Here is a 26512-nt window from a genome sequence, read left to right as displayed (position 1 = left end):
TGGGTAGCACCGATGACCGGCCGTTAAAAGTCTGGTCAGCAGCTCAGTGGGGCTAAGGCAGGCTCCCTGCCTGCCCTGGCTCTGCGCAGCTCCCCAGAAGCAGCCAGCATGTCCAGCCTCTAGGCGCAGGGGCAATCAGGGAAGCTCTGCACCACCTGCCGGGGGGGGGGGGCAGAAGGGGGGCACCTATGGGCACGGTGCCGCTTGGCCATGCCTCCATCTAGCCGCTTCTGGGAGTGGCGCAGAGCCAGGGCAAGCAGGGAGCCTGCCTTAGCCCCATTGTACCACCCACTAGGAGCTGCCTGAGGTAAGCGCCACTCGGCTGGAGCCCGCACCGTGAACCTCCTACCCCAGCCCTGAGTCTCCTCCCGCACCGTAACCCCCTCCCAGACCCTGCACCCCCTCCCACGCTCCAACCCTCTGCCCCAGCCCAGAGCCCCCTCCTGCACCCCAAACCCCTCATCCCCAGCCCCAGCCCAGAGCCCGCACCCCCAGCCAGATCCCTCACCCCCTCCCGCACTCCAACCCCCTGCACCAGCCCGGACCCCCTCCTGCACCCCAAACCCCTCATCCCCAGCCCCACCCCAGAGCCCACACCCCCAGCCAGATCCCTCACCCCCTCCCACACTCCAACCCCCTGCCCCAGCCCAGACCCCCCTCCTGCACCCCAAACCCCTCATCCCCAGCCCCACCCCAGAGCCCGCACCCCCAGCCAGATCCCTCACCCCCTCCCACGCTCCAACCCTCTGCCCCAGCCCAGAACCCCCTCCTGCACCCCAAACCCCTCATCCCCAGCCCCACCCCAGAGCCCGCACTCCAACCCTCTGCCCCAGCCCAGAGCCACCTCCTGCACCCCAAACCCCTCATCCCCAGCCCCACCCCAGAGCCCGCACTCCAACCCCCTGCCCCAGTCCAGAACCTCCTCCTGCACCCCAAACCCCTCATCCCCAGCCCCACCCCAGAGCCCGCACCCCCAGCCAGATCCCTCACCCCCTCCCACACTCCAACCCCCTGCCCCAGCCCGGAGCCCCCTCCCACACCCTGAACCCTTCATTTCTGGCCCCACCCCAGAGGCTGCACCCCCAGCTGGAGCTAGGGCCATCCAGAGGATTCAGGGGGCCTGGGGCAAAGCAATTTCAGGGGCCCCTTCCATAAAAAAAGTTGCAATACTATAGAATAGTATATTTTCGAGGGGGCCCCTGTGGGGCCTGGGGCAAATTGCCCCACTTGCCCCTCCCCGGGCGGCCCTGGCTGGAGCCCTCACCTCCCTCCCAAACCCCAACCGTCTGCCCCAGCCCAGTCAAAGTGAGTCAGGTTGGGGGAGACCGAGCGACAGAGGGAGGGGGGCTGGAGTGAGGGGGGGGCAGGGCGTCGGAGAAGGGATGGGGCCTCGGGGCAGGGCAAGGATGTTCGGTTTTGTGCCATTAGAAAGTTGGCAGCCTAGATCCGAAGCAAGGAGTTTCTGGATCTCATCCTAGCTCTCAATAAATGTCTGTTCCCAGCACATCACTATGCAGTCTGGTTCTATGCAGCCTCTCTGCATGAAGGGCTCAGGACTGGAACAACAGGGCCCAGTGCGCGAGGAGTGAGGGTTGAGGGTCACTGGCAGAGCTGTTTCTGGGCACAGAACTAGCATGTCTAACAGAGCACAGAGGGCGGAGTGAGCTGCAGGTGGCAGTAGAAATCAATGGGCAGAGCCGTGCTGGGGACAGAACTGGAACACCAACGGGGAGGTGACGGTTTGGTGCAAGTGGGGAATGAAATGCATGAACCACGCCAGCCCCAAGCCTGTGCCGTCAAACCCTCACAGCCATGCAACGATGGGCTAGACCACAAAGTTTGGATCCAGCTCCAGGGAGTTCGGTTCTGTGGTTCGGTTTGGATTCATCTCCCTGCTTTTAGGGGTACGTTTATAAGAGACAAACCAACATTGGAACCAGCGAATCTCGGCGTTAACGTAACATGCCGTAATGCAGCAACTTTCACCTGCAGCCCTGGCCCCTGTAGCCGGCACGGCAATTACAACAGAACGAAGAATATTTAAGTATATAGTATAGAATGGGAACCTGTGTACCAGGCTTTCCTTCTGGGCCTGCTATTCCAGGAACGCCTCGTAAGCCCTGTAAAGCAGATTTTTACCTTGGATAAGCATATGAATGAAAATAGGTGCTCAGATTTTAAATGCTAAAAATATAGATGGCAAAAGACGCTTTTAAAGGACTCCGTTATGTGCAACTATATAAGCAAAGTGTAAACAAATATTTTCATAAGAGCAATTCAAACAAATGGGAATAGGAGGCTCTCGCATAGGTACATTCGTTTGCTATATGAGCACTCAACTCTGCCTACCGGGACAACCGTGATGACTGCAAACACATCTGTCTCTACTGTTATCTTGTCCTCTGCCCCCCTCCTGCTGTCTGTCTGTTTAGTCACCTGCTAGGTGTCATCTAAACCCTAGATTGGGACCCCTCTGGGGCAGGCAGTGTTGTCTGTGATTTGTTTGCACAGTGCTTAGTGCAACGTCGGCCTCATTCCGGTTGGAACTCCCTGGATGCCAGTGCAAGAGAAATAAACTGGTCGGTTTGGAAACCTTCCCGAGAAAAGTTTGTGCTCGTAACTGCACCGTGCTCCTTAACATGCATCGTGTCTCCTGTCTGTGCCCTCCCTCAGCACCCTGTGCAAACAGCTTCTAACAGCCCTTCCCCGCCTCCACCGGCAAACGCTCTAACCGAAAAAGAAACCGAGCAGCAGGTAAAAGCCTATTTTTACTGCCATAGAGAGAAAAACGTCAAGGGCCTTAAACATATTTTTTCCCTCCCTATCCTCTTTTGCCCACCCCCACAACTATTAATTGTAGCTTGGTTGTCAAATGTAAACATGTGTAATAACAGGTCCCCTGAAAGCTACTTAAAAGAGAGTCTTGCTTCCTACATTCCTTGCTAGTAGGTAAAAAGTCAGTTGTGTTTCTGGTGGGGTTTTTATTAATTATTATTACAACAATGTAAAACTTGTATAGTATAACACTCATCCTGAATCTCCTACCCCTGACCTTCCTACCGGCGTACCCAAAGGCAGAATACGACCCACAGAACATTTGAACACAAACACATTTTCAAATCACTGTCAAACATGGTGCACAAGAACGGTCTCACGCCGGAGCTATACTACGAAAACCGCTGATTGCAAACAGCCCAGTCCAAAGTGTGCTGTAGAGGTTAGCAAGCACTGTTAACGTGACTCTTTTCCACCTTAATTTGTGCGCTACAGAAAACAAAAAAGTGTTACATTTTCAATAAATCCTAATTAGGCACATGTGCAACTACAGCACTAACAGTGAAGGGCACAATTAAGACGCCTAATTAGGTTGAGAAATACGCCATCGTGCCCTTGACGAGAAGCCATACTCCCATGCACGCTGCCTGTTTGTTTTCCTGCTCTCACACAGGCGAGCAATAACGCTTTTAAGCGCGCACCTAGTTAAACCCACAAGGTCTGGACGCTGGCGTCAGTCGGGAGGATCTGCACTGCAGAGTCCCACTAACAGCAGATCAGACGAACGCCCTCTGTCTGGAGACCGGTACACTTGTATCTGCCAACTCTGAATCCCACCGAGGCTTTCCACTTTCAAACCTGAACCATGCAACTGGGGCGGCCAGTGCTGATCCCTTCTCTAGAGCACACCTCGCATGAGTTCGAGCCTGAGCATTGGTTTACTGCTACTGCTACTTACTGGGGGTCCTGGGATTCCAACCAACCCACGCTGGCCCGTACGGCCCTGAAAAGAAACAAAGATTACAAGAAAGGACTGTGCCATCATTAAACAAGCTGCAAATTCGGAGGCCTCAATACGCAAGTTTGGCAACAGGAATGATCTTTGTCAGCAGTAAAAGTTACAGGGCTTTTAAACATATAGATGGGTTTATATACTTCAATTATGGCTCCAATTTTATCTAAACTCCTCTCTCGTATGGTATTCCCACCACTCTAGCAAGGAGTCGTTTATGCAGTCCTTTCAAGTGCAGGGACCTTGCCATGGTTATCTGCCACTGCTAGCCACCTCTTAGCCATCTCCACAGTAGATCTCTGCATAGTGGCTCTGTGCCTTCAAGTCCTTCAGAAACTGCGGCATCCTGATTCGGGAAAGCAACTTACTTGAGTCTCACTGACGTCCACGAGACTTCAATTTATGCCGAAAGACGAGAACGTGCTCAAGTACTGCCTGTCCTGGAATGCTAGTGAGGACCAAGGCAGCCACACTTCAGTGCTGTTTCTCATGCAGAGTGCACTTCATGCCCATGCTACATGATCTGTGCTGCTCACAAAGCAATTTTGTGGTGATATTTAAGGTGCTGGTTTCAAACCCTATAACGACCCCGACGTTCACCTCCAAGTAACGAAAGACTCTGATAGTTACCCTGTGTCCTCTTGGCCCAGGCGTTCCCTTCGAGCCATCTGGTCCTCGACTGCCCTAAAAATTCACAGGCGAAAATCATTTCAGGCACCACTGCTCGATTCCCCCACCATCCCTGTCTATCTTAGAGATACAGAGCTGGGCATGGGTCTTTACAGTTTCAGGGGCTTCTTCCAAAGCCCATTGGACTCAATGGATCTAACAGCTTGGGGTCAGGCTGGAGATGTTGGTTTTGATGTGGATTTTCCTACTGAAATGATGCTGTATTGCGTGTAACGCGTGTGACACCTCAGGGACCGGCTGGAGCTTACATTACAAGCCACATCAGTTCCTAGCTGGGCAAGCAGAGATGCTGGGCCCAGCAAGCACTGTTATGCGGAGGGGCAGGGACAGACATGACTTTTTGTATGTGCCTACCACTTACTGAAACCCCCAAGCTGCCAGGATGCAGAGTGCTAGATAGTCTGGGTTGGGAACGTGAGAACTACCAGATCACTGGAAGTCTCCAAAAGTGCGGTCTGCTCAGGGCCACAGGTGAACCCAGAAATCTTATGAGAGCAGCAGACAAGCTGGAGCAAGACCCTCAACACGTGCCAAAACCTCACCCTGAGAAAGGCGTAGTTCCCACCCCCTTCATATTCTGAAACCCTGCCTAAAGGTTCAGTCGGGGTGCCAGGCTGGGCAACAGCTCTGCTGGGGTACTGTCAGCTGGATGTCTATGGATCACAGGACTTCCTGTTATGCCAACACCCACATATCAGTGAAGAGAGGCTGAGTGTGTAAGGGGCGGATGGGTATACAGAGGTGGAAGGTGGTTGCCAGTATTTCCCCTCTCCTCTACCGGTCAGATTTATTCTGTAGCCTATTACTCCGCCAGCTCTCCCTCCACTGAGGAAAGAGGGTTTTCCCCTTTTTAAGCAATGCACCAAGTGGAGGTCACACATTCTCACAGCTTGAAACCTGCCAAGCAGATTCCCAGATGGGGCTGCAGAATACAGTTGCGATCATTTCATCTTGGAATCAGCACAGACTTCACGAGAGAGCAACCAGAATACCATCTCAAGCTCTCTTTGAACAGGACAAAGAGGATATTGAAAACAGGGAAACTCTTATTCAGCGGAATAAAATATGATCAACTCCTTTGCGTTCATTACCCAAATCTTTCCTAAACAGGGACCTATCAGGAAAAAGCCAGCGTAAACAAATCCACCTTAAAGCTGGCCTCATGCCTTGGCTAGGTCTCCTCCACAGCTAGGAGCACGCTTCCCAGCCCTGGTAGACAGACGTGCTAGCACTGCTCGGCAGCACAGGTGGCCGCTTTGGCTTGCCACCCCAAGTACAATCCCACCTGATCCCTTTTAAGAAAATGAACGCTGCAACTGTGGAGAGCAGTTGAGATGTATTTTTGGGCCTTCCACTCCTGCAAAAGGGGACAGACACCCTCTACATTTTGGGAAACAGTGACGGACCCACTGCCAGCTATATTACAAACAGAACAACAGTCCTTTTATAAAATAGTATTTTATAAAAGGACTCCATCAGATCAAATATGAGGTTTAGGTTATTCAAATGCTCTTACAAAATCTAAGACCAAAGAGAAATGTTTCCTTGAATGAAAAACAAAACAAAACAAAATAAAACAAAACAACCTCCACCCCCCAACCCAATAAAAACACCTTTATTTTAAGAAGTAAACATTAATTTGCTTTCAGTGCTGGCAAACCCAAATTCTGAGGCGTTATGACAGTGCAGGAGGATGGAAAGTGGAAAATGACAAGAAACAAATGAAACCTCTCAGCTTGGACAATGACAGTCAGTTCAGTGAATTGCAAACAGTGAAAAGCAAATACAGAAAAAGTTAAAGTAGCCAAGCGTCTATAATACAGCAACTGGGGAAGAGTAGCAGAGGTTTTATTTCCCCCCTCCACAACCACAGTTCCATAATTTATGATGTTATTTGTAACATGGGACATTTATTTGTTTTTTACATGAGTTTTAAGCTGGTAGCGTCCGTTTAAGCATAAGACACCTCAGTATGGAGCTATGTACTAAAACACTATAGCACAGACAACACTCAGCCTTGCTCCGAAGAGAGTTATCATGCCCCCCACCTTCCACAGTCATGCACACGAATAGGTGGTATGGCTCTGTTGTGAGTTCACGACTCCGTGCCTCAGTTTCCCTGGCTGTACAATGGGGGTGGCACTTCGTCTTTGTAGAGGCTGGGATCTTGAGAGCCTATTGGTGTTAGGCAGCCAAACCCTGTTTAAATTCAGTGGCTTGGATTTGCAAATGAGCCTCCGTCTACATAGCAAAAAAACCCAGCAGCTCTGAATCAGAGTCCGGGTCAACTGACTTGGGTTCCTGAGGCTCACGCTGAGAGGCCAACAATAGCAGTGTCGATATCGGGACTCGGGCTGGAGCCTGGGTTCTGAAACCCGGCGAGGGGGCAGGGTCTTCGAGCCCAAACGTCTCCATGTTATTGTTAGTCCTGCAGTGCAGGCCAGCTGAGCTGGGCTCTCAGAGTCACTGCGGTGGGGCTGCTTTTTGCGGTGTAGACCAACCCTAAAGCAGTCTGAGATCCATGGATGAAGAGCGTTACATACAGGATTTACCACGACAAAATGAAAGAGAGAAGAAATAATGGTGACACTGACCTTTGGCCCTTCACTGTTGTTCTGGCCAGGTGGGCCTATTTGTCCTTCCTCCCCCTAAAAGGGCAAAGAAGCAGAATTAAGGGACAGTCAAGACAACCTTTGGAAAATCATTTCTATAATGAGTCGGGGACAGTCTGCTGTGTGCAAGGCAATATTTGAATGCGATATTATTGGATCAGGCTCCAGCTGATCTTTGGAAATGCTGCCGATCTAAGTACACGCCGACGCACCGAACACCGCTCTCAAGGGGGAGTTACCTACATAACGTACAAAGAGAGAGAAGCTGTATGCATAAGTCCCTTTACAAGGGCGTTACCCACAGTTGCAGATCCCCTGCTCCCAGCAGGAGAAGAGATGTCTCACCATAAATATCCCTGGCCATCCAGCAGGGAAGAGATCCCTCGAGAGAGAGGGGGCATGGGGTTATTAATTACTGGTGTTGCAGTAATGCCTAGGACATCAATCAAGGCTCATGGTGCTGGATGCCGTACAGACATGCTGTAAAAAGAGACAGTCGCCATGTCCTCCATGCATCAAAGAGAGAAACAGCCGACATCCGAGCAGTTCAGCACTGTCCCCTCCCAAGCACGGCATGGAGAACAAACCCTTCAGTGTTTCATTTGGTAGGAAAAGAAAACAGAACGGGGCCAAACCGAAGCAGGAACTGCTGCAGGGCTAAAAATCACCAGGATTATTGAACTGTGTTTGTTTCCAAGAAGTTGAATTAAGATGATTAAGCGGCGCGGGCTGAGGGACGTGTTGGCCGCCCTTCCTACAGCCACCATTGGCCTGGAGCGGCGAACTGCGGCCAGTGGGAGCCGCGATTGGCCGAACCTGCGGACGCGGCAGGTAAACAAACCGGCCCAGCCCGCCAGGGGCTTTCCCTGAATAAGCGGTGTCCCAAGTTTGAGAACCACTGGTCTAGATCTCTTAATGCCCCCCTCCCGCCTCGAGGGACACAGAAGGCCACGATGGCTGTGGGCTTGTCACAGTAAAATGCATGAAGCTACTATCTGCAAGCCGATACTATTTTGAGATGGGGCGTGCTGCATACTAAGCTGGAAAGGGCATTGTGTAGCGGGGAGAGGATTTCTGCTGAGTTATCCTTCTTTCCGAATGCATCCAATCTGAACAGTGAATGCCCAATCAGGACTCATAGGAGGCCAAACTCCAGCGCCCGAATGAGATAGCATTATTCTCAGACAGCATGCAATTTTACTCCTGGAAAGGCAAAGGGGAAACAACAAGCCCCTTCTCTCATCTTTCTTGTGTTTTTCAACATGCAAAGATAAAGATCAGCAAGGATCTAATTCTATGTTAAAATATTCAGCTTCCTGTGCATCCGCCCCGCCCTGAGACTCGACACTGAAATCTGCATTGCATGAGAAAGCGCTTTTTAAATCAGCTTCCTTCTTGCAGCACCTCGAGCTTTGACCCTCGCGGGTCTCACACGCTAAGGAGGATTCCACCTGGCCAGGTGTAACTGACCGGAGACAGGTGCCTGCACTAGACAAGCCCTGCTTTGAGCTGGTCTGGCAATCCCTGCTTTCTTCATTGTTAACAACCTTCCAATTGCAGCATCTTGATTTTCAGTGGGGGAAGAGCCAGAAAGCTTCACTTTCTGATCTCAGCTTCGGTTCGAAGCGCTGGCAGTTAGAAAGAACAATCTGCAAACTGCACAATCTCAAAATACTTGTAAAGTGGCGAGCAGATCTGATCTGGAGAAACAACCAGCGAGAACCCCACGAGGATATTATTAAGGGCAATTTCACTGCAAATCCATTGAGCTCCTGCCTTTGGCCACAGTTTTGCACCACGCTGCATTGGCAGTGGCTCTCTCCATTGTCTAATTTAGAATCATCTCCATAGACAGCTATGGGACAATTCCAGGGCAATTAGGATCAAATCTCTGCTAGCGTACACTGGCCCAGCTCCATTGACGTCAAGTCCCGTGGACCTGTGCCAATTTACACCTGCTGAGAATTTGGCCCTTAATTTCTACCTGGCCCATTATCTGATACTGAATCCACCCTGCCAATGGATTAAGTACCTCTTTGCAGGGTTTATGAGCAAGGTAGCATCTCTATTTGTGCATGTGTACCCCTTCGTTTCTCATTTGAAGTTTCTCCCCAGGAAGATGTAACTTGATTAGAGAGAAATAACAGGATATATGTTCAACCTCTCACAGCAGTTAGATAGTAACGATAGTGAGGGAGACAGTTAATAAACTCTCCTCGGCATTTCTTCTAGGGTAGGAAGCTTAGGGCAGATGAGATTTATCATTCACTATGGAAAGTGACATTTGCATTAGTCGGACAACATGAAAATGGCATTAAACAGAGTACATGTGTTTTTAAAGCACATGGCGCTTAACCATTAGAGGGAGCTCGTGCATCGTGTGTTTTTCAGGACGACAACTTGTCAAGAGGAGAAAGTTGGGTCAGTTGGAGAGATGCAACGTTCTGAACTCTAGCGCGTGGAAATATTTGCACCAACTGTCTCAGGAAGCGTCAGCTACAAGTGAGTCTGGGCAGGACAGAATGCAAGGGTTTAATCCAGAGGGGGAGAGAGGCGAGGAGGAAGGCAGCAGATTCCCAGCAAGACTGTAGACTGTGGGATGGGATCAAGAGTTACAGGCAGTCAGTCAAGAGAAAGGAGTGGGGGAAATGGGGAAGCTGAAGCATTTGGATCCAAGGCACGGCAACGATTCTAGTCTGGGTCATTTCCGCCGAGAGGCAGGAAGCGTGTTCAGCAACCCGCTTGCACCAAGACCGGGCAATGGCTCAGCAGAATCATAAACTCAGTGAGAGCTGGGATGAGGTTCCTAAATACACACCTGCCTCTAGAGCAATTCTCCACCTGCTGCTTGGGAAATACGACCTTCAGATTGATTTTAACGTGGAATCAGATACCTGCTTGGTGCCTATAATTCACACCTGCACTACGATTGCCGATTGCCCTGCAGGAAGATGCACTGAACCTCAAATGCTATTTCAGTGCCGTATCTCAGGGCCCAGGTTTGGACAATTGATATCAACCCGCTGTCCACGTTGTTAGACCACTAGTGCATAGAACTGCTGATAAATTGCATCCGCAGAACGTAAAGGCCTAAGAATCCAGCTTCTCCCAGAAAATCAATGCTAAAAGGGAAAGCACAATATACTCATGGCTGAGTTGCAGGGTGGGGAAGGGTAAATGGATGATAAGTGTAGGCACTTTAGCCACTGACAAAGCAGCCAGGCACCGTACCCTGCTCTCCCGAGTATGTTTCAAGGTGGGGAGGGGACGGGACACCACTTAAAAGATATTTTCTCTTGCATGTTGCGCTGCAACCGCTTTGCAACACAGTATGTAACCAATGTCTGGAGAAGCAAAGAATCCTTACGTCATGTCCTTGGCGTCCAGCCGGCCCTCTGGGTCCAGGAAATCCTTGCAGACCCATTTGACCTCGAACTCCTGGGGGCCCTTTCATCCCCTGTGGCCCACGTTCTCCCTGGAAGCAATAAGATACAAATACATCATGGAGGGCCTGGCTGCACCTCCTGCTGCCCTTCCACCGGCGTGAACCGAGATGAAAACGGAGGAGGTCTTTGTACTAAGCAACTAGCGTGACTATCTCAGCTCCTAACCCCACAAGGCAGCCATTTCCTTGCTCCCCCACTGGATAGTCCGTCTTCTTTTATATTTGGGTCTCTTCAATCTCATCATGCTGCATTCATGGCAGAATGGAAGTGGAAAAGGAAACAGCCTTAATTAACCCTAAATGCCCTTTCTCTGATGTGGTCTCCCCCTCAGACCACACCGTGATCAAGGTCACCAGAACATGGCTCCTGTTATCCAGCTTGTCCTGCAGCCACAACCACCAGCTGTTCTTTATTCCTGGCAAGTCCCTTCTAGCCCAGGCCCTGGGAAATTAGATAGACCTCAAACAAATCCCCGGATCCAAGTAACTCTGAACTTTGGATCCACACCCAGTTCTGAACTTGGCAGCTCACTCCCACCTCTGATTCAGAGTCAACACCACTGGACAACATCCTCCTCAGAAACACCACGCCCTAGCCTGTCTCCTTACCATAACCAGTGGGTTGAAGCCCAAACAAGACATGCCTCTCCACCTCATCAGAGCACCCCAAGATTTGGGGCTGAGCAGGATTCGACCATCTATAATATGTATATGGCCCCAATTACTGTGTTACCTGAGCACCTCACACTGTTCAATGTATTTATGCCCGGAACACCCCTGTGCAGCAGGGTCATGCGGTTATTCCCCCTGTACAGAGAAGGAACTGAGGTACAGAGAGACTACATGACTTGCCCAAGGTCACACAGGAAGACTGTGGAGGAGCAGAGAACTGCACCCAGATCGCCCAACTCCTAGCCACTGGACCAGCCTCTCTCACCAAAAATGACGTCCTTTTCAGACTAAAAAGATCTGCCCAGGGCGTGAGGAGAACATAGCAATCGGGAGCTCCATCCGAATATTCATCTAGTGACGTGAGCTCCTAAGAAATCCTTGTTGAAATTCTGCCACTAAAGTGAAAGTAGGGATGGGGTGATCTCCCTCCCTCTGATGGAGTCTCCCCCCTTTCTGGACACTGCCTAGAGCATCCCTGGCAGAGAGACATATCCAGACGAGGGCTCAAAACTTAGTGTTGGGCCAGTCACTGGGTTGAGGGAGAAGGGGAAGAATGATTTGTGATTATTTTCATTTAAAAAAGGGCTGAGATATGCACACACACACACACACAGAGCCCACAGCTCATGGGTAAATCATGAAAAGGCCCTGACACAGGCTGCAACCTATACACCTGTGCCAGGCCTGGAAATATGGCGAACAGGGTCAGTTGCAGGGAAATGCGTGCAGACACGCAGGAACGAATGGGGCTAGAAACCCTTTGCAGCTCAGTTTAACCTTGCAGCAGTTCAATGCTCTAGTGTAGACAGGCCATTAGTTAAACCAGATGAGCAGCCACAAACCTCCCCATAACCTACTGCCCTATCCTGCCTTGCCTGTGCCGCTCTCTCCAGCTGCCCTGCTACATGGGAGGAGGTTCCCAGGCTTAGCATCTGGAAGGCCTAACAGGTGGGAACTGGGTAACTGAAGCGCCAAAGCCAGATTTCTCCCCGGTAGTATATTATATTGGAATTGGAAAAGGTTCAGAAAAGGGGAAGAAAATGATTAGTGGCATGGAGCAGCTTCCGTATGAGGAGACATTAATAAGACTGGGACTTTCCAGCTTGGTAAAGAGACGACTAAGGGGGGATATGGTTGAGGTTTATAAAATCATGACTGGTGTGGAGAACGTAAATAAGGAAGTGTTATTTGCTCCTTCTCGTAACACAAGAACTAGGGGTCACCAAATGAAATTAATAAGCAGCAGGTTTAAAACAAACAAAAGGAAGTATTTTTTCACACAACGCAGTCAGTCAGTCTGTGGAACTCCTTGCCAGAGGATGTTGTGAAGGCCAAGACTATAACAGGGTTCAAAAAAGAACTAGATAAGTTCATGGAGGATAGGTCCATCAATGGCTATTAGCCAGGATGGGCAGGGATGGTGTCCCTACCCTCTGTTTGGCAGAAGCTGAGAATGAGCGACAGGGGTTGGATCACTTGATGATTACCTGGTTATGTTCATTCCCTCTGGGGCACCTGGCATTGGCCACTGTCGGAAGACAGGATACTGGGCTAGATGGACTTTGGTCTGACCCAGTGTGGCCGTTCTTATGTTCTTAGTATTCTCTGTTTGATCTGTAGGAGTGCTATTCTGGGGCACTGGAACAATTTGAATAGTGGGGTGCTGAGAGCCATTGAACCAAACTGTAAACCCTCTATATAATGGAAACCACTTCAATCCAGGGGGTGCACCAGCACCCCTAGTCCCAGCACCTATGCTCTGGGGTGCAGTGCTCCAGGTTCCCCAGTTAGCTCTCTTTCAGGATAGACCCCACAGAATCGCATGACACCTGCTCCCTACCTACAGGACACTAGAGCAAATACATAGGCCATTGCTTTTACAGCAAGGCCTCTGCTTTGAAGGCAAAGCATCAAACATGAAATTAGGAGTGGGGGAATCCTCTGTGTTCAAGGGCCTAAGGGGGAATATACCAGGCCCCAGATATCTGAGGGACCGCTCCCCACCTCTGTCCTGCCAAGCCAGCTGAGGTCAGTCAGGTGATCCATTCCTTCCCGCCAACAGTCCCATCTGAATGGGGTCCCGGGCAGGACATTTTCAGGTCACAGATCCATTCTGGGGCAGGAAGGGCATTCTAATGGATATGGTGCTGGACTGGGATTCAAGGGACCTGGCTTCAAATCCCAGCTCAGCCACAGAGTTTTGTGTGACCATGGGCAAGTCAGTTGACCCTGTGTCTCAGTTCCTCACCTGTACAACGTGGATGAGGCTGCCAGATCCCACAAGAAGTAAACCCCCTTCCATTAGTGACTGTGAGCTGTTGACACTGTGGTGATGGGCCCATGTAAATACAAACAGAGATGGATCCATGGAATTCCCCTGCCTGTGCTCTGCCAGAGCCCCTCTCAACCTGGTCTTCCAGGCTCAGTCAGGGCAGAATCTTTTCTATTTGAGTCAGGTTCATCTTTGGCCATTTGGGCAATTTCCCCCTCGTCTCGTCTTCTGTGCCTTTGGCCTCTTGTTTGAGGGAGCGACTGGTTCTCTCTGGGCCCAGCTCAGGGGCGGTTTTGGCCATTGGTACTTTAGCTTCCATAATCCTTATTCTGACACGTGATGTGTTTCCATGTCACTAAATGCAAATCGCTTCGTGCTAACAGGAGATGTACAAAGGGCTGGAGAACCCTGTGCCTTTGTTCTGCATCCAGCTGGGAGCAAGAGCCCCTCCTCGCTGCAGCAAGGATCTCAGAAGACCCGATTCTACTGGCAGAACAAGAGGCACTATTAATGGTTCTCTCATGACACCCAGCTCAGAGCTTGCCTTTCCCTGCAGCCACGTCTTTGCCAGGGAAACTTCACCTGCTATCAAGCCTCTTATTAAACACCGCATCCCCGATGAGAACTGAATCCAGTACCAGAGGGGACTAGGCCGGGCAGAGGCACAGGAGAGCCATGGTGGGAGAAATCCTCCCAGACCCAGGCTGCAGTGCTGAGGACACTATGTGTTGGAGGGGGATGAAGGACAGGAGTATCTGGGCAACGGCAGATATTCTGGCCCCTCCCTGTCCTTCTTATGCCCCACCACTCCATTGTAGGGGGCTCCTAGAAAAGCTTAGCTCTGTACTGGGGCGTACATCCTGTGTGGCCCTCCCACATCTGGCCCACCCTCTATTGCAAAGGGAACCACACTAACCCCATTGCTGTGGGCCTGGGCTCCCAGATGGGGGTACGGCTAACTTAGCTCTCTATGCAGCGTTGCCAACACTCATGATTTTATAATAAGCCTCACAATATTGGGGTTTAAATCCCCAGCTTCTGGAGTCATGTGATTACATGAGAATCACAGCTTCCATTTAATAAGAAAACCGGGGGGGAGAGGAGGGGAAGTAAGCATCTAGCACTCATACCCATGGAGAAAGCTTAAAACACTGATTCCTAAAGGCTCATGAACCAGAAGTCAAATAAAAAGAACCCAACTTTAAACAAACAAAAAATCAAGATTTTTAACTGATCATGATTTTGGGGGGCCTGACTCATGAGTTTCGATCACTTGGCATTGGCAATGCTACCTATAAGAATGTTAAGAAAAGGGGTCCAGAATTTTGGCAGGTGACTGCTAGAGTAACTTTCCTGGCATAGAATCATAGGGTTGGAAGGGACCTTAGGAAGTCATCTAATCCAACCCGCTGCTTAAAGCGGGACCAATCCCCGACAGATTTTTACCCCAGTTTCCTAAATGGCCCCCTCAAGGATTGAACTCACAACCCTGGGTTTAGCAGGCCAATGCACAAACCACTGAGCTATCCCTCCAATGGCATGATAGGATCTTCTTTATACAAACCTCCCCCTAGTGAGGCTGCTGTGTACAAGGAGCAGAGACCCGCCCTGTCGAGAAGGGTGCTAGAATAAAGGTGCCTAGTGATTCTAATTGTTTATTCTTCAAGTGCCAGCAGAGAACTCAATCTAATTACACCTCTACCCCAATATAACGCTGTCCTCGGGAGCCAAAATATCTTATCGCGTTATAGTTGAAACCGCGTTATATAACTTGCTTTGATCCACCGGAGCACGCAGCCCCCCCCCCCCCCGGAGCGCTGCTTTACCACGTTATATCCGAATTCGTGTTATATCGGGTCAGGTTATATCGGGGTAGAGGTGTATTAGTACAATACAACCAGCTCAAACATGCTCTGAGATGACACGACCACATTTAAGCAGCAGGGAGGAATGGGAAAGCTATAGAAATTACCCTCTGAATGCCAGCCACTGGGTCTACTGTACCTTGTCTCCTTTGGTTCCCATGTCCCCTTTCACTCCATCTGTGCCTTCACCACCCTGTAATAACAGCACACGTTAAGAGTGCAGCTTCTCAGGAGACCGAACTGTGTTGCTCCCCATGGCTGAGGAGCACAGCGATCTGCTTTCAGCATTGGGAGAAGAAGCTTTCACTGGTTTTGATCAAAAGTTCATTCTTGATGGATCTTTCCACAGGTAGAAAGGGAGGTCTCCTTTCTACCCAGACCAGAAAGCTGCAATGTGACCCTACGTGCCAGATACTCCGGTAGCTTTAGACCCCTGCAGGTAGCTTTAGCACCCCTGTAAAATGGTGGAGGAGGAGTGTATGGCAAGGAGGTCAACAGTAGACCTCCTGTAGTTTGGAGTTGATGCAAATATTAGTTGCGTGGGACAGAAGGAAGGACCACCTGCATTGCTATTAACAAATAAAGTAACTTCCCTTCTGCTTTATATTGGGATCCCTGCCCTTACCCCCCAACTCAAACACACACTGCTTAATTTGGAATTTTGGTGCTTATGAAACATGACAGCCCATTATCTCTGGCTTGGGAGAGGTATGACATGGGCAGATAGTTGGAAATCTTCCACACACAAAGCTCAACGCTGACATGCAGCAAGTCCTGCTACTGTTGTTTCAAGCAGTGTGTGCCAGCTACCTTGATTGCTGCCAGACCTTTTGTGATGTACTGCAGGAGCTAGGACATTCAATCTGTTTTGAGCTGTGACCTTCTGTAGGGAAGGACCAGAAATCAGAACTCCAAAAGGTAACACGTCAGTGCATGGACCTTCAGTGCTGTACAGCCTACCCGATTTGTGTATGCCGAAAGATCCCAAGGCCACGTCCAAGCAGGGCCGGCACAACTCATTAGGCAACCTAAGCAGTCGCCTAGGGCGCTAACATTTTGGGGGCGGCGACTGCAGCGGCCGCATCTTCGGCCGCCCCGGTCGTCGTCGGTATTTCGGGGGCAGGACCTTCCACCGCCTCTGTTGGGGGCGGCATTTTGGGGGTGGGACCTTCCGCCGTCTAGGGCGGCAAAAAAAGCTGGCAGTGCTCCTGCGTCCAAGAGTAGCAAACATGCTGTCTTGCACCCTGGTGATTCATGTCCTGGTTAAACTCTATCCAGAGACTCACTTGCTCCAGCATCCAACACCCTTCCTAACTAAGCACAAGGCCATCTGTCCACATAGCATCAAGTGCAGGAAGAGGAAGCAGGAGAGCTGGATTTTACTCCCAGCTCTGTTACAGTTTCACTGCGTGTGACCTGAGCTGAACTGTACCCAAGTTTCCCCACCTGTAAAATGGGGGTGATATCTTAAATGGGGGAGGAGGAGTGTGGGGAAGGGAGGCCAAATGTCTGAACATTTATGGAGTGCGCGGAGACGCTCAGATTCAAGGGGAATAAAAAGTATCACTGTTCTTCCTGATAGGGGATAACGTTTCAGGGATCTTTAACAATCCAACTCCCCCGATAATTGGGATGTGTCTACACAAGGAAAAAAGGTGCGTTCTTACCACAGGTTAACGATCTTGTGTGACAATTATAAATGCTTTGTGTCTGGATGGTTTAGACACAACAAATTCTGCATCTCAGCAGGGGGCTAGACAATATGACCCCTGCGGTCCCTTCTAACCCTATGGTTCTACGATTCACTAGGATTTTACCTCATGTTAGTTACCATGTGGTAAGAACACACCTTTTTTTTCGAGTGAAGACAAGGTCTTAGAAGGCACAGGCCCTTCTGTCCCTTCAGAAAGCTCCCCGAACTCAGAGCATTTCACGGGAGTACAAAAGTGGTCTCCTATTTTTCTTCCCAAATGACCACATGTAGCTTTCAGTATGAACTCTGATACTGGGGATCAAGCTTTCAGCAAGTCCACAGTATCTCAAACCCCCATAGTAACGTAGGAAAGCCATAGCGGGACCAGAGCCACGGAGGCTAATTGCATTATGCAGGCCAAGTAAGGCGACCAGATGTCCCAATTTTATAGGGACAGTCCTGATATACAGGGCTTTTTCTTATATAGGCGCCTATTACCCCTCGCCCCTCCCATTCCGACTTTTCACACTCGCTATCTGGTTACCCTAAGGCCAAGTGACTTGCCTGGTCTCCTGGAAGTCCTTTTGAACCTGGCATTCCAATCAACCCCTGAAAAAGAAAGAAAGAGACATTCAATGCCATGTTTAAAAAGGACACAAAAATCCACACAGGCCTTCAAACCCCCCCTGGGTGAAAGGTAGGTGCCAGAAAATGAAGTATTTGAACTTCAGGACTAATGGGAAACACCAGCCTCATTTGCAGAAAGTCATTGCTGATGATCCCATGGCAAGGTGGAAAGGAGAGGCACCTCCTTATGGCCCAGGACAGCCCTGCAAGTGACCCTTCACCTCAGTTTCCCTTTTGAGTCCCCTATCTTCTAGGCCATTATAGTTAATTAATAAAACTTGGTGCAAATGTCCATAACCAAAAGTCCCAAGCCATAGTTCACATCACCCCTCCCCCCCACAGTGCATACAGTCTTTAAAACCTGGCTTTGTTCTCACCGTACCCTTATACCAGACACTTTATCAGTCCTCTGTCCCTCTGCCAGGACAGGCAGCCCAGCCCTTCCTCCCGCTCATCCCAGCAGGAATGCCCACAGCCTCTCTGTTGGAAGCATCCTTCGCTCCCGGTGGTGCTCTCATAGTTCCTCTGGGTCCAACTCACCAGCAAGGAGACACCAGCAGGTAAACCCTTCCAGAGCACCCCTTCCTTCCACCCTCTCCAGCCCTTGGCTCTGGCTCTCATGCTCAGAGCCAGCAGGTGTCTCCCTCTGCTGCTCCTCCTGCATTCAGCCCTGGCTCAGGGACACCAGCAGCAAACTCCTCTTGCTGCTCCCCTGCCTCCAACCTTCTCCCGGGAACCACCTTCTGTCTCTGCCAGCTCTCATCTCCTGCCCTACCTGACTGAACCAGTCTGCTCAGACTGGGTCTCTGTCACAAGCCCTCTTACAGCCTCTCCCCCAAACAGGGAACACCTGGACTGCACCAGGAGAGTTGAGTTAAGCCCAGTTTCATTTAACAGGTGAGCTACACTGTTACTCCCCAGGAAGGAGAGCGAGCGAGCTAGAAACATGGGGACCCTACTGTCAGTACAGGCAGCCATCCTTGTACCTGGGCTAAGCATTTGCACTGTTCTTCAGTGCAGATGCCTGCCAAGTGCAAGCTTTGAGAAATGGCTCTCTAAACACCACCTCACTGTTCTCTCTGGCTAAGGGAAATTATCAGCAACCCTAAAGAGGGTTTAAAAAAAATAAAATAAAATCGGTGTTAAACACCCAGGTGAGCTGGTTCCAGGTACATGTGCTCTGCTGAGCTTGCTCCCTGGAAATGCTATGGTCAGGGCTGGGCATATCTGTCTAGGTAACTGGCCATTTGGGGTGGCTTCTGGACACCCCAGCCACACCAAAAGGGCATACTAATGCCATCTCTCTAGGTACTTATATGGCCACTGACTACCATCACCAGAGCTTCACCCTCATTCATGGATTTGATCCTCACCATGCCCTGAAGGGAAGCATTATTCCCATATTACAGATAGGCAATGGAGACACAGGGTATATTAGTGACTCACCCATGGGAGTCTGTGGAGGAGCTGGGAATTGAACCCAGAGTCTCCTGAGTTCCACTCCAGCACCCAATCCACTAGACCATCTTTCTAATCTGGGTCCTGCCAGATACCTCTCTGCTGCCCAGATTTTCTGCAGCCACTGAGCCACAGCTTAGAAGAAGCCTGTTCCTTGCTTACTACCCTTCCAGGTTTGACATGCCTCCATGAGGAAAAATTACAATCCAACTGGCTCTTTAGGATGTCAATATCAGAAGCAAAAGCCTTATGGGAACCCCCCACATTGAGACACGGCCCCAGTATGGTCCACGTTGGCACCCCAACAGTACTACTAAGCGGCGAGCATAAAGCGCTCTGGCTGTGTGAATTGGTGAAAGACTATAAGTGTGGGGGGGGCAAGTCAGTAGCAAGAGCTATTCTGGCAGATGGGTGGTGTGCAGGAAAGCCACGGAGAGCGACTTTTAAGACTACATCAGTGTAGGGAAGGCATTGACAATGACCAGTCCTTAGCCTTTCCTGCTGAAAAGAGACCATGAGGAGTTAAAGCCCCTCCCACTCAGGGTGGACTGCCCCAGGGCTCAGACTCCGGGTTTCCCCAGAAATCTCCCTAGGTCACATGGGCTTAGATTTGGCAACAGTGTTACTCTAGTAGGCGGGAGCTTCCCCAGTGCACACACAGGCATTCCCAATACGTCCAGCATGGGGACTATGGCTGGGTCTACACTACCCGCCTGAATCGGCAGGTAGAAATCGACCTCTTGGGGATCGATTTATCGCGTCCCGTCGGGACGCGACAATCGATCCCCGAATCAACGCTCTTACTCCACCAGTGGAGGTGGGAGTAAGCGCCATCGACGGGAAGCCGCAGAGGTCGATTTTGCCGCCGTCCCTACAGCGGGGTAAGTCGGCTGCGATACGTCGAATTCAGCTACACTATTCACGTAGCTGTATTTGCGTATCTTAAATCGACCCCCCCCCTGTAGTGTAGATGTAGCCTATGATGTTGCAGCAGTATCATGTGGGGGCTGCCAAGTGCAGACTCTCCAATCTTATATCTGGCCCATTTCCTAACGGGGCAGAGGCCCAGCCACACGTGCAGATAAATGCATACGCTTCTACAACGTACCAACGCACAGGGGCAAAGAAAGATAGCTGGGGTTTGTCTCATTTGTGCAGTGGGCGGGATCTCAAACGGTCTATGGTGTCCTACCATTGGTAGCAGCAGGGCTCCAGAAAGAAAGATGGAGCTAAGGGAAAGACTCAGTGGATTTCCCTCATTATTCACTCCAATGCGATGTACCAGTTCAGGTTACGAATTGGAGCAATATGGCATAAAGAATTCACCAGGCCCAAAACTTCTCCACTCCCAGCCTCACCCATAATGAGCTGGGGCATGGAAAGATACATCCACGCAGACTTACCATGGGGCCTTCTTGACCACGCTCTCCTCTTAGTCCAGCAGGACCGACTGCTCCCTGCAATCAGAAATAACCCTATAAAAACGGCTTCATGAAAAGGCTGCCATGTTTTAATTAACTCATCAAGGCTGACTTGTTAAAAGGCAACAGATAAACCAGAGAAATCCAAACTGAGCAACAGCACGAGGGGAAAACAGTGGAGGGTGGGTAAAAAAAAATCAAATCCCATTTCCAAGGAAGAAGGAATGGGGATCGTGAGTCTCCCAAAAGGGAGCTTTCTTCATTTGATATCAAAAGTTTAATGAATTCTGTACACTTCCCACTCCATAGGCAAGACTCCCAGGTGCCAGACTCTTCACTCGGCATGTACAGGGCACTTGGCCACAGCAGCTATGGGAAAGGAGGTGCCAAGGACGCGTTTTGGCCATGAATGGGCTATCAACGTTATACACACTGTTTTTCTGAATGACTATTGGGGACATTCATTCCAATGGGAGCGAAGGGAGGATACTCTACTCTTCATAAGGCAGCCTCTTCTAACTGATCAGAGGATCACCCAAGACCTGCATTTAATCACGCAACTCTGCATTTACCAATTACCACCAATGTCTCTGCTTATCCATCAGACTCCATCCTTTTCTACACCTGTAGTCATGCTCTAACCTTTATGGCAGTTAATGGCCAGTGACCAAGTCAACAATAAATGTGGGAGGAGAAAAACAACAGACCCCCCCCCCCCCGCCCTCCCCAAGGTTTCAGGATTGTGCCAGATCTAAGTGTGAAAAGGACCAAAATCAAGCTCTAAGGGTCTCTCTCTCTCTCTTTTGACTGTGAGTTGGAGCCTGCAGCTCAGACAAATGGAGTGGAAATAGCTAAAAATGGAATCACTCCATAGGATATATGCCTGTGCTACCTACCTCAGAGTTTTATATATCTGCCCATCACCGTAGGAACGCAATACCTTCCACTTAGAATCAACAGCAACAGCAAAATTCCTAGCGGACTTGATGGAGTTTCTGGCCCTTCTTCCTTTTTTGGGGGTAGAGTATTTGGGTTTTTTTGCCCTTCCTTCTTTTTTCCCTAAGATTTTACAATTTCCTCTTTTCCCCCCTTTTGACTAGTGGGAGTTTAGGGGTCAGAGAGCAGCATTGTGAGTATCATTCTTATGGTAGAAAGGCATTTTCCACATGCTGGAGCTTTTCTTCTTTCACTTGGACAGGAAAAGAGGATGGGTTTCAGAGTAGCAGCCGTGTTAGTCTGTATCCGCAAAAACAACAGGAGTACTTGTGGCACCTTAGAGACTAACAAATTTATTTGAGCATAAGCTTTCATGGGCTACAGCTGGCTCTGCAGTGGTGCTTCTGCTAGCCAGTCAACACGGCAAAGGCCCAGAGAAAGCCACCTACCTCTTCTCTTTAAGTGGGGCAGTATGGGAGCATTTCACATCAACGTCCCACTCTCTGCACTCGCTACCAACCCCAGGCAAGGCCCAGTCAAGGTTACAGTGTTTAGCTTCAAAAACCTAAAGCGACTGGGGTTTGCTTACCTCAGTCTGCTGCAACCTGGCATGGTTTCTGCCATCAGCAGAAACTCTTCAGCCATATGCCCCCAGGTACAAAGGCTAAGGGCAAGGTCCTCTCAGAGTATACCTGTCACAACCATGGCTTGGGTGGTCAGATCTAGTGGTTGGGGCAGGAGGAGACGTTGAACCAATGGTCAGAAACCAGGGGCAGGGATCAGGAATCAGTCAGGAAAGTCGGAACAAGGGACAAGGTAGGAAAGCAGGACTCAGAAATCAGGCAAGAAGGCAGGGTCCGATGTAGCCACCAGCCAGGAATTCACCCCCTTGCACAGATTACTTCCCATGCCTCCTTCTGGCTTAAATAGCATAGCTGGACCAACCAGTGGTGCCGGGCACTCGTCCAATCAGGACTCCCACGGACTGTGCCTCTGGTGGGGCTAGAGTTCCTTTAGCCACTCAGCCCCTCAGTTACTAGCAGGCCATCGGATACTGCTGGTATGCAAAGGTTGCCTGGGGACCCGCAGACCCGGGTTCAAGACCCATGGATCCTCACAATCTCCATACTGCAATCAGAGGGTAGATACACCTGAGCTGGCGCGAGTCTGGCCAGCTCAGGTCCCAGAGGTGTGAAACAGCAGCAGGACAGGAGAGCCCTGGAAGTCGTTACCCAAGGTTCCAGGCAGGCTTGTCCAGCCCATGTTGCTGCAGCTTCACTGCTCCAGGCCCTGAGTTACCGGAGCTAGGTTTAATTTAGCTATGTCTCCACAAGCTTCTATCACACCCTGTGAGTACAGCACAGACGTACCAGCAACAGAAATCCCTGGGCTTTGGAGTTCATTCCCACCAGAGATCAAGCTGAGCTCACAGGCGGACTCTACTGTCTGTGCAGGCCTCTACCTATGTCCTGGTGCCAAACGGGCACCGCTTGGAGCTCGTTCAATTCAGGCAAGTAGCTCAGGGGAGGGCAAGAGCATTTTGCTCCTTTCAGGGCTATAGGTACCAGGTACTACAGTGATGGGCTCATTACAACTGGCAACCTCAGTAACAATGAGACATTATTGCATTGGCAGCAAGATGGGGAAGAACATATTTAACTCTATATATGGGGGAAAACAGACTCTTACCGGGTCTCCTTTAGGCCCAGAGGATCCTTCTATCCCAAGTGGACCCTAGAGAGAAAGAGAAAGAAAATAAGCTGTAAATATAGGCAAGAATAGAGACCCCATTCTTTACAGTTTAAATGAAGTCAAAGCCAAAGAAAATCTGTTTCAGCCTCCTTCAAATCAGGGTGGGAGAAGATGTCACTACAGCTCAAGGGCAGCATTTGCTCATTCGCATTGTGCTATTTCTTTCACTCCACAGTCTGTTCGAATGCCATGTACCCTCAAGCCCTGCACTCAGTGGTTTATGCCCATTGGTGATGCAGGATCTCTGGTGATTTCATCTCACGAGCCCTGGCTCCTCCTACACTCCCAGTCTTACACAGTTTCCACTTAGATTTCCTGCAAGTGAAACTCTCCCAAGCAACGGACAGTCTCTGTGACAGATGGGTGAGGAAGGGTCAGAACTAGAAAACAATCCTGGTGAATTGTCCATGGGGATGGAGAAGTTCGTCCCAAGCTTTCCTACAGCCAATTACGGAAACAGGGTGGATCTGGATGCATATTTTCATACCAACGACAATGTTTTTCCATATGTACTCCTCCACCTGGGATACAGCTTGCTTACATTCGTCTTCCCCTGTATCTTCAGCTCGCTTTTCTCCTTCCACTAACTCCTCTGGGCTGGCCTACCAATACCTGTAGGTGTCCCTGCCAGGGCTATGCTAAATGAGGAAAACAGCCTCTTCTAAAAACCGCTGCTCTTCCTGCAGCGTAACCTCCCTTCCAGTCCTTGATCTCACCTGCAGCACAGAGAATCAGGCTTGAGTCCTCAGCAGGAGGGGAGGAAAAGATTTAGGATCTCGCAGCATAACTTACTAGAGGGTTGTATACTAAGATGCGCACCCAGACATGCCCTTGCCCCCACTCTGGCCCCACCTGGCTGGTGGTGGGGTTGGGGCTGGTTGGAATGGGGGCTCTGGCTCCAGCTGTGGGGGAAAGGGGGGGTTGACCAGAGGCAAGTGAAGGGCCCACTAATCCTCACCTAGCCCTCACCCTGCGATTACTGCCTCACCCCTGTATCCATAGTAACTTTGCTTCCCGGTCACAGGCCTCTGTGAGGTCACTGCCTCACCCTGTACCCTGAGTGACCAAATGGCGGTTTTACCGGAGATCAGGCTTTCCAATTTTCACCAAAATCAACAGGGTTTTGCCCACGGATCCTTAGAACAGTCCTCAAAACGTTGGAATGGATCGGCTGTGGTGTTCAAATGTTATCGCCTGACAGACACAGGCCAGCGAGATTGTGTCGGGCCTAGCTTGGCTCGTCCAATACTACCAGACACGAGCCCCATTCTTAGGAGAACAATGCTCACTTGGTCGGCAGCACGGTGTGCTGCTTAGAGGAAAGGAGTCAGGAGACCTGGATTCTAATCCCAGCTCCATTGTTGGTTCATTGTGTGACCTAGGTCAAGTCACTTCACCGCTCAGTGCCTCAGTTTCCCCATCTGCAAAGCAGGGATAATATGGATTATCCGCCTCTAAAATACTTTGAGATCCTCAGACAAAAAGTGATATACAAGCACAAGGATTACTAGTGATACTTAATGGAAGGTGGCCAGTTTTCTACTGTTAGCCAGTTGTAGCCTGTTGCTGATGCTGGCTGAGCAAAGCTAGGCACCTACACAATCTCACTGGCCTGTGTCTGTCAGGCGATAACATTTGACCACCACATTCGATCCATTCCAACTTTTTGAGGACTGTTCTAGGCATCCGTGGGCAGAACCCTGTGGAGTCAGGGGGGGAGGGATAGCTCAGTGGTTTGAGCATTGGCCTGTTAAACCCCGGGGTTGTGAGTTCAATCCTTGAGGGGGCCACTTAGGGATCTGGGGCAAAAGTCTCTCTGGGGATTGGTGCTGCTTTGAGCAGGGGGTTGGACTAGATGACCTCCTGAGGTCCCTTCCAACCCTGATAGTCTATGATTCTATGAAAACTGAAGAACCAGGAAAGCCTGATTTCCCAGTAAAACCACCGTTTGGCCACTCAGGGTACAGGGGTAAGGCTGTGACCTCACAGAGGCCTATGAGCAGAATAACTTGATACAGGGTAAGGCAGTGAGGGGTTTAGTGTGTGGTTTAGTGGGCCCCCCAGTGCACTTTGGCCAGCTCCACCCCAGCTGGTCCCTTGCCCTCACACACACCTCAACCAACCCCCATTTCCCCCTCCGTCAGGCCTTCCCAGCCAGACGTGGGGCCGAGTGTGGGAAACTGGCCAGAGCTGGGGTGAGGGGCCTAGCAGGGTATACAGCTGCCTTACGTAAGCAATGAAGTGTACAGCCCTCTTGGTTATAGGATTGCAGAACCCAGAGACTCTATCCAACAAGACTGGGATCCTGTTGTGCTAGCCCAGTTCCAACACACAGCGAGAGACAGCCCCTGCCCCGAACAGCTTACAGTGTAAACAGACAAGGCACACAAAAGGTGGAAGGGAACGCAGAGGCAGAGAGCGGGGGAATGGTTTGCCCAGGTCCAACAGTAGGTAAACGGCAGTGCTGGAAACAGAACATGAGTCTCCTGGCTCCCAGTTAAGTGCCCTACCAATAGAGAACGCAGCTTCCCACCGCAGGGCACCCTGTGCATTCCCTCAGGCAGTGGTAAACATGGCGTGGATGAGTGAAGCCTTTAAGTTCGTTTGCGAGATGCAATGGATAATTCCAGCAGCCCATTTGCTTAGCAAGGACTCAGACACGGCTGGCTTTAGGACCTGTGGGGCCTGATTCGAATACCTGGTGGTGGTCCGGATCTGTCGGCGGCGGGGGGTCCGTTCCGTGTCTTCCGCATCACTGAAGGACCCCCTGCCGCCAAAATGCCGCCAAAGACCCCGGAGCGGACCCCACCCCACTGCCGAAATGCCGCCAGAGCAGACCGCCGCCGGATGAGCCTAAGGCGTGGGGCCCGATTCCGGGGAATCGGGGGAATCAGCCTAAAGCCGGCCCTGGACTCAGACAAGGCCCCACTTCTCCTGGGTACTCCATAGGACACCTGTGGCCTTGGAAATGTCATGTGTTCTGTACTCAGAAGATGATTACGCATCCAGGAGCAATTTACCTGTGATCCTCTAGGCCCTGGAGGTCCACGTCTCCCTTGCAAGCCTTGTGGTCCCTACAGAAAACAGGGTGGGGTGAAAGCACCCTACAGTTAGGTTTGAATTAACTTGAGCGTAAGTGCCACCTTGCAATACACTTCTTCAGATGCGCTGCATTCCTTATTCACCATTCACCTCTTTCAAGAAATGAGCGGGAGTGTCTGCAGCATGGGCTGGAGGTGCAAAGATGGAGAAGGGTTCTTTAGCCTCCAAGCCAATTAAACC

General features: G+C 50.5%; 1 protein-coding gene across 3 annotated transcripts in view; it reads right to left on the bottom strand.

The window, feature by feature from the left end:
• Positions 1-26512, bottom strand: part of COL27A1 (collagen type XXVII alpha 1 chain) — a 253052-nt gene that overhangs the window by 47017 nt on the left and 179523 nt on the right. For all 3 annotated transcript variants that reach the window (XM_005309140.4, XM_065571907.1, XM_065571906.1), the window contains exons 21-30: positions 26251-26304; positions 23168-23212; positions 20525-20578; positions 17601-17645; positions 15483-15536; positions 10457-10564; positions 7072-7125; positions 4418-4471; positions 3734-3778; positions 2067-2120 (exon numbers count right to left, since the gene is read on the bottom strand). In XM_005309140.4, the coding sequence (XP_005309197.4) occupies positions 2067-2120; positions 3734-3778; positions 4418-4471; positions 7072-7125; positions 10457-10564; positions 15483-15536; positions 17601-17645; positions 20525-20578; positions 23168-23212; positions 26251-26304 (567 nt within the window). The remainder of the gene's footprint in view (positions 1-2066; positions 2121-3733; positions 3779-4417; positions 4472-7071; positions 7126-10456; positions 10565-15482; positions 15537-17600; positions 17646-20524; positions 20579-23167; positions 23213-26250; positions 26305-26512) is intronic.

The sequence above is a fragment of the Chrysemys picta genome, chromosome 18, assembly GCF_011386835.1.
Source record: "Chrysemys picta bellii isolate R12L10 chromosome 18, ASM1138683v2, whole genome shotgun sequence".
Taxonomy (NCBI): domain Eukaryota; kingdom Metazoa; phylum Chordata; order Testudines; family Emydidae; genus Chrysemys; species Chrysemys picta.
This window is presented reverse-complemented; position numbering and strand designations above follow the sequence as displayed.